This window comes from Coffea arabica, chromosome 7c (genome assembly GCF_036785885.1).
Source record: "Coffea arabica cultivar ET-39 chromosome 7c, Coffea Arabica ET-39 HiFi, whole genome shotgun sequence".
Lineage (NCBI taxonomy): Eukaryota > Viridiplantae > Streptophyta > Magnoliopsida > Gentianales > Rubiaceae > Coffea > Coffea arabica.
Window position 1 is genome coordinate 38,032,085 of NC_092322.1, and position 12,039 is coordinate 38,044,123.

Here is a 12,039-nt window from a genome sequence, read left to right on the forward strand (position 1 = left end):
TTCGAGCTCCACGCCCCAAGTCAGTGAGCTATTTTTATGAGTTGGTCTAGAGATTTACAGAACATTTTTTTTGCAAATGAAGTGCACATATTGCACAAGTCAATAACTAAGGAATAAAAGGAAGGGAGAGAGTTGAAAAAAAAAATTATCTAAGGAGATGATATGCAATATATGGGACAATCCTGGAAAAGAAAGTAGTATCACATTAACATAATTTGGACATTGTACGAACACTCTGCTTAACTAAAGACAGAGACAATTGTCCTATAAATTTGTGGAAGAAATTATACATATAAACAGCCTATCCATGAAATCCTAGTAGTAGTAGTAAACATCATTTACTACCAGTCCAGGATATCAGGAAGACGACGCTAAATCTCTTTTATTCTCCCAAGCCAAGCAAACAAAACTAAAGATTCTAAGACAGATCTACGAAGCCCAAAAAAAGCAAAGCAATCCCAAATACATATTCATGCGTAGACTTTATTCGATCCTCCATTTAGCCAAAAAGTTGAAAGAGACTTTATTCGATCCCAAGCTTCTTCTTCAAGGACACAACAAATTCGTAAATCTTGTGAGGATCAGCAAGGGACTTGGAAACGCTCTCCCGCTGCATGCATCTTTTGGCCCATTCCACCAGCTTTGGACACTCCGTTTCTGTCTTGAAATTCCCAAAGTTCTCATAGGCATGGAACCAACAGTAGAAAGGAATCAAAGCCACATCCACATATCCAAAGTCTTCCCCTCCAAAGTAAGGCTTATTTCCAAGTTCTCCTTCCAATGTTTTCATAATCCCTATGAATTCCTTCTTGGCTGCCTCCTTTTCTTCTCCCTTTGTGGCCCAGATCCTCCTTCCACAATCATAAACCTGCATTTCACCTTAATTTTCTCAGAAAAAATTGAACAGAAAAATCCCTCCTTAACATAATATTTTTATCCCATATCTAACTTGTCCTGCTTGCTTATGTTGTTTGCCTAAAATAATCTAGTGAAAATAGGTTAAGAAATGCTTAGTTCCACGACTAGACGATCTGGGTAAAGACAGTAGAAATACTTGCCCGAATAACTGATTGAACAGCAGGTGACAAAATTAGAGTTTCCATAAGAAAAAAATGTTACCTTTTTGTCAACGAAGTCAGCCCAGAACCTAGCTTGAGCTCTCTGGTAAGGATCAGATGGCAGCAAGGGATTCTTGTCATGCCACACTTCATCTATGTACTGAACAATGATAAGGGACTCGCAAACAGGCTTTCCATTATGAATCAGAACTGGGATTTTCTTGTGAACAGGGTTCATCTCAAGAAAAAGTGGGCTCTTGTTAGCCAAGTCTTCTTCTTTCTTTTCATACTCGATCCCTTTTTCGTTCAGAGCAACTTGGGCTCTCATGCTAAACATGCTCACATATGTACCCAACACAACCACCTTGTCACCGGCCATATTTTCAGATGATATTCGAGCAAAAAAAAAAGGATTTTTTCGCTAGAGGTGATGAAAAGAAAGAAGAATTATGGGCAATAGTAGCAATTTGTTAGCAACTAGCAGGTATGAGAACCGGGGTCTTGCATTTTATACTGAACTAGGAGAAGATCATCGCGCGATGCACGATGGATGAATGGAATTATGCCCACTAATGCCTAATGTGTTTTTGAAATATTGTAATGCTGATGAATTAAAATAATAAAGATGAATTCAGGGTTGTGTTTTGAATAAGTATATGGGTAATTAAAATTTGAGGAAAAATAATAAGAAGATTGGAAAATGTGTAATGTAATGTGTTTAATAGTGCAATATGGAAATGCAGTGATGATTAGTAGATGTGAAAGTGGTGATGATTAGTAGTGTAATATGTTCAATAAAAGTTGAATCCTTAATATAGCGAGCTCTCCCAATAACATAGCTATATCTTGAGATGTAGAACTCATATGACCATGACTCTTAAAGATTGTGTAACTTGTGGATGTCTAGAGAGACCTATAGTTGTTTGAGAAGATGCAATGCAAATGATAAATGTAAACAAAAGGTTGGTAGGTGCCAAAATCTATTAATAATTTATAAATGAAGTTGAATATTAGATAAACATTTGTATGTAACGGAACACAATACATTATATTGTCCTTAATACTAGCAATTACTGAAGCCTCATTTGGATTATGAGATTTTCCAGAATAATTTTAAAAATTGTTTTGATGCATTTTCAAATCATTGCGCATCTGTGGGATTATATCGGTCGTATTGCAATTATGCCTACGGTGATCGAACCATCTCCAAATATTGAAAAAATATATGCAAGCAGTAGTGAATCGCAATTGGTATGAGATGGAGCACATGCTTTATAGCCACAACCTTGTATGTAACAAAATCAACCATAAATTCAGCTTTGGTATATTTGTTGGAACCATAGCTTTGCATTGTACAAAATTAAGGATGTTGTCATCTAATACCGTGATAAATTGTTGAAGCCAAACACTTCCTAATTGGAGAAAAACACAATTCAGTTGAAAGCAATAAAGCTATCATAGAAAAAAATATATGAGAAAGGAATTATTGAATAAGTAAAGAGGCCAATTGATCTCTAGACAATTGTTGATGTTCCCATAAATATATTTATACATGTATAATTTTGGATGATTACTAATCATCACCGGGGCAAGATTTTTTTTTTTTTAAAAAAAAGAAATTCAAACTATCAAATGCACACTATTCGTGGTTGGAAAGATCTGATCTTGCGTCTTGATCATGACAGTATAGGAGAAAAGCGAAAAAGCAGTCATCTCAAGTAGTTAATCAACTTTTCGCACTCTTCATCCTAGAAATTCAGCCTCTAATTCTGTCAGAAGTACTATATCACAAGTGATTATTTACAACAAGATCAATAAAAAGAATGTTAGGAGCAATTTGGAAATTTGAAATGTGACAATATTGTAAAACAAGTACACTGGAGTCATCTAACTGGTTTTCATCATTTTATAAGAACAAGGGTATGCGATGACTTAAAATTCAAAAATTCAAATTAAAACAGATTTCTAATAAAACATAAAAATGTAATCCCCTAACAAGTTGTTCACGTTAACTGTTTAAACAACCAATCAAATAGAAAGCTGAAACTCTCGTGAATTATATGAGGCTATTCCACTTACAAGTATAATGTTGCAGATTTAATATTGAAGGCCACCCTACTATTATGAGGTGAATCATTTTATGTTGTCAACTTACAATGAATCGACTCTAAACATTTCAAGCTGATGTAATCTAAAACGCAAACTTTAAGAAAGGTAAAAAAATTACTTAACCCCGCATACCAAAATCAACCATTTTTTAGAAAATTTTCTTTTGATTACTAATATTCGAATAAAATGCTAGGTCCTAATGAATGCTATACTGAAACTATTGTCAAATTTCAGCCCAATCCATAATATTCGAACAAAATGCTAGGTCCTAATCAATGCTATACTGAACAATAGTTTGTCAAATTCCAACTATTGCCAATCCCATTTCTCACCACAAATTCAATCTTGAAAGTTCTATTAACATACTAAACCACCTTTCCTGTATGGGAAAACCAACCCAGATACAAAATAAAAAAAAAATTCTTTTGCGGCAAGACTTCACACTGAGTTGATAGAGCATCTTACCTTCATGGAACTTGTATGCAAAATTCAACAACGTTAAGCAAAAGTAGCAGTCTTCGATACCCCTTTATGTCAACATAATGCAAACCATAAAAATGGTTTTACCTGGGAACAGAATGTTAAAAGACATAAGAGCATCGGCATAAAAACCTTAATTTACTATTTGTTTCTTAATGACTATACCAACAAAATTATAAACAATAATATTTTCCAATCATATTAGAGTTACCATTTTGGAAAATGATCAATGGTTCTCAAAAAGACAGAACAAAGGATCTTCTATATTTGCACTTGTCAAACCAGAAAATACATTATTCACATAATTTAATACATTATTCGAGAAGAAGAAAGAGATGTAAATTTTTAAAGCCAATGTCACCGTTGAATTTGAGAATAAGAAGCAAAAACACCAAAAACATGAGAATTTTGATACATTGATGACCACTTAACTCCTTTTTGATCTCGACCAACTTCCAATGATTCTAGAATTCTACTGATTTAAAAAACATTGAAATGATATATAAATAATTTTAAAAAATAATACAATGATGAAACTAATAATAAAGGACAAAGTACAAAATATGACTACTTAAGTATCCAATCATGAACAAGCTAATGGAAAACTTTTAAGGGAACAACGTTTATGATAATTAGTTGTCCTTTTTCTTCTCCAAATTTTTCTGCAATGCAAAACGTAAAACCAAGCTTTGATGTTACAAGCTGTAGCCCTTGTTCACTGCACAATAACCCAATTAAATGCAATTGTGAGGCTGACTTTGTTCCTTTTTATTTCTTCTTTTCCTTTTTTACTTCCTAAGAAAATATCAACCAGTTCACATGGGAGTGAAAAATAATCATAATAAGTTCAAAATGGCCCCAATTATAAAATACTGTATGAAGTTTTCAAAAATTTAGAAGAGGAAATGCGAATCATAGTTTAAGTGAGGAAACACTGAGTATGTTTAATATGTCGAGTCATTTCCATCCAAATCACTGATTTTCCTATTTATATCAATTCAAAGAGAACAACATACCAACAGATTGGTATATTAATTCAATTCATCCATTTCCTCCTTTTGGCCGTCACAAAGTAAAAATAACAACTAATTCAATGGAGCATCTTCAACCAAATAAATGTATTATTTACAAACAATGGAGCCTCATTGACATCAATACCAAACTACTAACTTTAAGAAATTGCTTCCTATGTGGTGGATTTTTTCAAAGGTGTTAGTCACCACAGCTTCAGAAAAATATACTCTGTGTCCAAAAATTGTATGTCATAGAAAAATTGTTTCGCATTAATCTGTTGCAAGTTTCAACCACGAAAACTTTCTCCAGGAAAAGTAATGTGCACGAGAAATTCTACCACTGGTGCAAAATTCCCCACGTCATATCAAAGTAAAGAGTGAGAAATCAATGCTTAAATCAATGGAAGAATAGTATTTCAGATCTCTGGGTTATTAATCAAAAGATTAACAAATCTTAGCAGGAAAAATGTCTTTCTTTTTTAAATAAAGGAAACTGTAAAACTTTAGGGAAATATTGGAGCTTACCAATTAAGATGATTTCTGTGTCTCATGCGTTTTGTAGCTTCATATCCAGACCAATTCTAACAAGGGAAAAAAATCAATTAGAATCATATAATTGAAAAAAGGAAAGAGAAGAAAGGGAAAAGAGGGGAGGGGGGAAACCGGAGGGAAAAACAGAGAAAAAAGGACCAAATAAAAAACAACAAAAAGGAACAAAGGAACAAAGAAATGAAAAGAAAAATGAAAGGGGAGAGGAGAGGAGCTCTGGAGAGCAACGAAGCGGCAGAGATGAATAAACTTTTGACTTGAAATATAAAAAAAAAACGTAAATTAGGAACAAAAAGAAACCAGGAAAAATTTCTTATAAAGGCATTAGATTTGGAAAAGTTCCAAAAAAATTTCTCAAATTTGTTAAATCCTTTTTAACACTTTTTGGCCAAGAGCAAAATTGAGATACAAATATGGCAAGAGAAGGAAGAATACCAGGCAAAAGAAAGGGGGGGGAAAAGAGCAAAACTAACCACGTGTTTTAGAACACAATTTTAAAAAAAGGAAAAAAATCTTACAGAGTCTCACAAGAATGCTGGAAGAGATTCCAAAATTTTCACCTGCAATATCACAAATAAATACGAATTAGATTAGATCAGGCAACTAAACCTAAAAAGAAAAATAGAAGGCTAGAGAAATCAGGGAGGGAAAGAAAAAAAATACCAACCATATGTTTTGGTCTTGATGTTGCCGGTCATGGAGAATAAGAGAGCTAGAAGGGCTCTGGGGTGGTTGAGGAAAATGAAGAAGAAAAGAGAGAGATGGTCTCAGAGAGAGAGAGAGAGAGGAGAATAGCGGAGCACAGCGATGAACAAGGGAGAAAAAAACCTTGTAAATTGTGATGTATCGAGCCATGTGCTAGTCCCATCCTCGACCGAATACATCAGAAAGAAAGAAAACCAATGCAACAATCAGCAGGCGTCCAATTCTAACACGGGTTGGACGACCACCAATCAACCAATGCAAGCAAGCCACGTCAGCAATTGAAGTCCAATTGAAAACAATGGCATTCCCCAATAGACTAGATATGTTAATGAGAGGCTGGTGATGGCAGCATGATGGAATGGTTGGTAAGTGGTAGATTTTACCAGGACACTTGGGTCCTCTGCCCTTCAGCAATTTAGGCCACCAGTCAAAATGCAGGATGCAGGTTTTTTTTTTTTTTTTTTTTTCATGCAGTAGGGATAGGATTCAAAGGTAAGGGAAGGAGGATTAGAAGTTTACAACCAGAATTTCTAAATCTTGAGAAAATGAAGGGTCACTTTTTCATGTGTTATTAATTAGATCTTTTTTGACTCTTTAATTTTATTTTTTTTTTGATTCTTGAAAGCCACTTTAGGAATTTACAACCTATACTAGCACGTTTTTGTTTTGATATATGCTCAAATTTTTAGCATGTAACTTAATTTACTTTATAATAGTTTGAATACAAAATTAACTTTCCTTTCTCAGTTACTCACTAGAAATTGATAGAAAGTTCACGAGATGCATAATATGTGCATAATTGCTGTTTACTCACAATTTTGTGGCCTCCCACCAATTGCTACTTTTAAATCCAGTAAGTACTTATCGCATTCGTGTGATTTAATGGTTATTCAACTTTCCTCGATTTCTAGAATTCGATTGCTCCTGTACCCCTTTTCCCCCAAGGTCGATGTATGACCAAAGAAAAAAAAAAGTTGCAACATTGTCTTTACGACCAAATATTAAAACCTTTTTGGCTTGTTATTTTTAAATTTCTCTAAATTTGAATAAATATTTCGAGATAAATACAATGCCATTTGACTGCCGTCCCCAATCAAATCAAAGGTGGTAGAGGATTGTAGAACTCAACAAATAAATATTATTTATTTGTGCTAGAATATTCGTTGTCTAGAACTTGTTCTAGGATGCTTGTCTTGCTTTCCTGTTCCTAATCACACAAAATTACGCGACAATTTTTGTAGTCACAATTCCGCCATTATCTTCTCCATTAATGAATCAGAAGATTCTGGTAATTTTAAGTAAAATTATTCCCATTACCAGTTATTTCAAACCAAATCAGCGGCCTGGTGGAAATTAAACTGCTAAATATTAAAACACTAACTAAGAAATTAAGGAACAAAAACTTGCGTCCACGGAAAAGGTTATGGTCTCTTTTTCTTGATTGTCTACTTGGTGGCTGCTGCGGCTGGTCCCTAATTATTAGGTTCCCAAGTTTTTAGCTAAGTGCTTACGCAGAGTCTTAAGGAATTTGACGTCACTCCTTAAGTAATCACATTCAAGCTTTTGTCTTTCCCTCTCTCTCGCTCCTTTTTCTGTTCCTGGTTTGCACATTATTTAAGTTCAATAAGAAAAAAATATGAACATAGACAATTCAACTAAACCACGAAAACAAGAAAAGAGTACCCCACCACATCTTATGTCTAAATTGGTCCGGACAATGGGTACTAGAATTAATTTTTTTATATACCGCCTGTATATAATTGTTTTTACACCAACAAATTTACATCATATCACATTATATAAATTTAAATTTAAATTTAAATTTACACTGTTAGCACGTAAAAAATTAATTCTATATATGCTCAAAAGCCATCATTTACCTCTAGCTCTATCCCTTCTATAGAGACAAAAGTAACTCGATCGTAAAGGTCAAAATTATGTTAACGTATCAAAAGATTGAGTTATGTATATATTTTAAAAAGGGTTAATCATATTTTATTTCCTTAAAGTATACCTCATTTCTCAGTTTGCCCCCTAACCTTTAATTTTGCTCACTTAACCCCATTTAGGACAAAATTGCCCTTGCATTATTTTGACTTTTCATTTACCTTGTTTTCCTTTCTTTTATTTCTTTTTCTCTTTCTTCTTTATTTAAATTTTCCTCTTTCCCACAAAAATCTTCACCTTAATGATTGAAATTAAAAAAAAAGGAATTGCAGAGATCTATCTTCTCCTTAAATGATTAAAAAAATATTCAAATCACTTTCCTACAATACAATTTTTTTAGCCTTTCAATTCTTTTAATTTTAGATTTTCCTCTTTCCTTTCTAATTTCTCATTTTATTCTCAAGAAAATATCATAAGATGAAATTGTTTTCCTTTCTTTTATTTCTTTTTCTCTTTCTTCTCTCTTTCATCCTTCCCAATAGAAAATTTCATTTCAACGAAAATTTTTGTTCTTCTCTCTTTCAATTTTTCTGGATAAAGGTTTAAAAGACATCAAAAACTAATTTTGATTTTTTGTATGATACCATGTGTCACAAATTTTAATCATTTCTTTTTCTCTTTCTTCTCTCTTTCATCCTTCCCAATAGAAAATTTCATTTCAATGAAAATTTTTGTTTTGAGTTTGTAATTGCATATTTCTGGGTAAAAATTTAAAAGGCATCAAAAACTAATTTTGATTTTTTGTATGATGTCACGTGTCACAAATTTTAATTGATGATTATTAGCTAGGTCACAATTTCGTCTTAAGATATTTTCTTGGGAATAAAATGAGAAACTAGAAAGGAAAGAGGAAACCCCAAAATTAAAAGTATTGAAAGGCAAAAAAAAATTGTATTTTAAGAAAGTGATTTGAATATTTTTTTAATCATTTAAGGAGAAGATAGATCTCTGCAATTCATCTTTTTTAATTTCAATCATTAAGGTGAAGATTTTTGTTGGAAAGAGGAAGAATTAAATAAAGAAAAAAGTGAAAAAGAAATAAAAGAAAGGAAAACAAGGTAAATGAAAAGTCAAAATAACACAAGGGCAATTTTGACCTATAGGGGGCTAAGTGAGCAAAATTAACGGTTAGGGGATAAACTGAGAAATGAGGTATACTTTAAGGGGATTAAATGTGATTAACCCTTTTAAAAATCATAAGGGGATTATATGGTAAAACACTAAACTATAAGAGAGATGTATGATAAAACATAAATCGTACGGGATTAAAGTGTCATGCATATTATGTATATATATTTTAGTCATTTCAACCACGTTAGTTTCTAAATAAGGGTATGATAGGTCACAATTTTGTTATTTATTTTATAATTAATTTCCTCCTATTACCTTATCGAATGTGCATTAATTAGCAGATTTTATTCATTTTTGGCATTTGTGCTTATTGTAGGGAGTTGGAACAAAATATCATAAAAAAAGTGCACATTTGTGAAGTCGTACACCTTCGGGTTAGTCAAATTAATTTTGACGCTAGCCAGCAGAAGAGTTGGAGTAGTAAAAGGAAACAAGAGTCCAAACGGAGATGGTATTCCTTATCCAGTGATCAACTGCGACAGATGAGGAGCAATTTTGGGGGACTCTCCTTTTTCTTCTTTTGGTAGTTTTCAAAAGAGGAGGGAGGTTAACAGAGACTAGGAGTCTTCCCTTTTATTCCTCTTAGTAGCTGGATAGGAAGGGAAATTAGGTAGGAAGAGGTGGTCAGACAGCTTTGATTTTTCTTTCTTTTGCTTTCGTACTTTGTCGGCTAGTTCTTCTGGGGGGTTGACTATTCATTGTTTTTGGGGGACTATTCCATCATTTTTTCATTATATTCAATTGGAGGAAGAATCCCTTCACCATTTACTTCGGCAATTTTGCATAGGATCCCCTCGACAGAGATGAACTAAACTTTTATTTTTAGTCAAGGAATAACGGAAGATTTGGTTCAACTTAAATTGTGAGATCTAATTGATTTTACTTTTTTCTATTATTTTCTAGTATTCGTATATTTCCTATTTTATTTTTTTATGGTTATTGTATTATTCAAGTATCATGGGTCCAGATGTTAGATTAATTCAATAACCTAAAACCAATTAGAGTAATTAAATCTGTAATTGTTTAATTATTCTAAATTAGTGGCAACTGATATAATCGGGGTTATATCAAGGAAATATACGGGTTAATTTGTAAACAACCCTCGTAGCGTGTTGTTTAGTTAGAACATGGTTTTTCTAAATCTTAAAGCAATTGCGAAATTGAATTTTACAGTCGTACCTAGGGTTATTTTGCAATTAGGACAATAACTAACGGTCTTATCTTAACTATCGATAATTAAGGAGAAATTGATTGTCATCACTTGTTTGACAATTATAACTTGTTTATCAGTTTATATATGGAATTATTCTTACATCGATGATCAATTAGGAGAACCATTTCCGAAATTACTTCTTGACTAGAGTTTGTCAAAAACTATTTGAGTTTTTACAATTTGCCATCTAATTTTTATTTAATTGCAATATTCGATTAGCATAACTTATTGTTAATTTCTATAAAACCCCCCATTGTTTGTTTGAACTTCAAAAAAGGCAAATATCTCCAATCCTCGTGAATTCAACCCTGCTTATCACTATCTATAGAAATTATATTTTGTTTGAGCAGGCATTTATTATTGCACAGGCTCGACAACCTGTCAATTTTTGGCGCCGTTGCCGGGACTGGTGTTAGTTAAATTTGTTTCTTTTTAAGTTCATTTTCGTTTTAATTTTCTGGTACTTTTCTAGTTTATACCTTGTTCTTCTCATACAGGTGAATTAATTTTCGATCCTGAAGTAGCGAAAACTATGCGCCGAACGCGAAAAGAGAGCAGACAGCTCAGAGAAGAGTAATCTAGTGCTGCATCTCAAAGACTTGATCTAGAAGTTGAAGTAACAAGTTCGTTTGGTGATACTTCGAGTGACTCGGATCAAGAAGAAGTCACTATGGTTAATGCACAAATACTAATGGTGTTGGCTGCTCCTAATTTAAATCAGCAGCCCTTATGCATTATTTTTTCAAATTTAAATGATAACACCCAGTTTGAGTTAAAATCTGGTCTAATCCATCTTTTGTCATCTTTTCATAGTTTATCAGGTAAGAAGCCTCATAGCACTTGCAAAAGTTCGATGTTGGTTGCAACATTATGAAACCCCCGAAAATCATGGAAAAACAAATAAAAATGAGGGCATTTCCTTTCTCTCTTAAGGATTCAGCAAAAGATTGGTTGTACTGCTACCTCCAGGTAGTATCACCACTTGGGAGCAGTTGAAGAAAAAATTCCTGAAAAAGTATTTTCCTGCATCTCGAACTGCAAGTCTGAGGAAGGAAATATGCGATATCAAGCAACATTCAGGAGAATCGCTCTATGATTACTGAGAGAGATTCAAGAAGTTATGTATCAAATTCCCTCAACATCAAATAAGTGTGCAGTTGCTCATTTAGTACTTTTACGAGGGCTACTTTTCAAAGACAAGAATATTATTGATGTTGCAAGTGGACGGGCATTGGCGAACAAGACTCCTCGAGAAGAGTGGTAGTTAATTGAAGGAATGGCCGAGAACTCATAATAGATCGGTATAAGGGAGGATATCCCGATACGCAAAGTGAATGAGATAGAAACATCCTCTATCCAACAGCAGTTATCCAACTTAACACCTTTTGTTATGCAATTGGCTATAGGAAATGCACCACAAGTCAAGGTGTATGGAATTTGCACTGCCATGAGTCATTCTACAGAGATGTGATTCAAGAAAAGAGTGCGGAGAAAGTAAACATGGCTGGTCATGCGCCCGCGCCAAGAAAGCCATATGATTCGTACCCTAATATGTACAATCCGGATTGGAGAGATCACCATAACCTCAATTATAGGGGAAATGAACAATCAAATTTTGCACCGAATAGACAGCAAGGGTATCAACAGTAATACCAACCTCGACAGCCACCACCTCCTCCAAGTTCAGGCCCGTCTTTGAAAGAAATGATGAAACAATTAATTGCTAGTCAACAAAAGATAGAATCTGACCTATAAAATATAAGGAATCAAATGGGTTAGATGCAAGTGATGTAGAGTCAGAGAAATCGGATGGTAATATCAATCAACCGTCTGG

General features: G+C 33.5%; 1 protein-coding gene and 1 non-coding gene across 4 annotated transcripts; both read right to left on the bottom strand.

Moving 5' to 3' along the window:
- Nucleotides 1-183: 183 nt before the first annotated feature.
- Nucleotides 184-6,056, bottom strand: LOC113698033 (probable glutathione S-transferase parC). Of its 3 annotated transcripts, none has more exons than XM_072056784.1 (6): nucleotides 5,877-6,056; nucleotides 5,728-5,769; nucleotides 5,186-5,241; nucleotides 3,633-3,734; nucleotides 1,120-1,422; nucleotides 184-868 (listed from the first exon to the last, which is right to left on the bottom strand). In XM_072056784.1, exons 4-6 carry the CDS (start codon nucleotides 3,636-3,638, stop codon nucleotides 524-526), a joined length of 654 nt encoding a protein of 217 aa, XP_071912885.1. In that variant the 5' UTR covers nucleotides 3,639-3,734; nucleotides 5,186-5,241; nucleotides 5,728-5,769; nucleotides 5,877-6,056; the 3' UTR covers nucleotides 184-523. The 3 variants fall into 3 exon arrangements, with proteins under 3 accessions (XP_071912885.1, XP_071912886.1, XP_071912884.1); XM_072056785.1 differs by having other exon boundaries at nucleotides 1,120-1,387; nucleotides 5,877-6,054; XM_072056783.1 differs by having other exon boundaries at nucleotides 1,120-3,734.
- A 5,189-nt stretch (nucleotides 6,057-11,245) lies between these two features.
- Nucleotides 11,246-11,352, bottom strand: LOC140010833 (small nucleolar RNA R71). The gene has a single exon (XR_011817996.1). It is a non-coding gene; the product is annotated as a small nucleolar RNA R71 (small nucleolar RNA).
- Nucleotides 11,353-12,039: the final 687 nt, after the last annotated feature.

What these genes read in the sequence shown, in the direction of transcription:
- LOC113698033 (XM_072056783.1), bottom strand. Translation starts at nt 1,437, where the DNA reads ATGGCCGGTGACAAGGTGGTTGTGTTGGGTACATATGTGAGCATGTTT. An exon ending in CTGACTTCGTTGACAAAAAG is followed by an intron (nt 869 to 1,119) that starts GTAACATTTTTT and finishes GGTGAAATGCAG; the next exon opens with GTTTATGATTGTGGAAGGAG.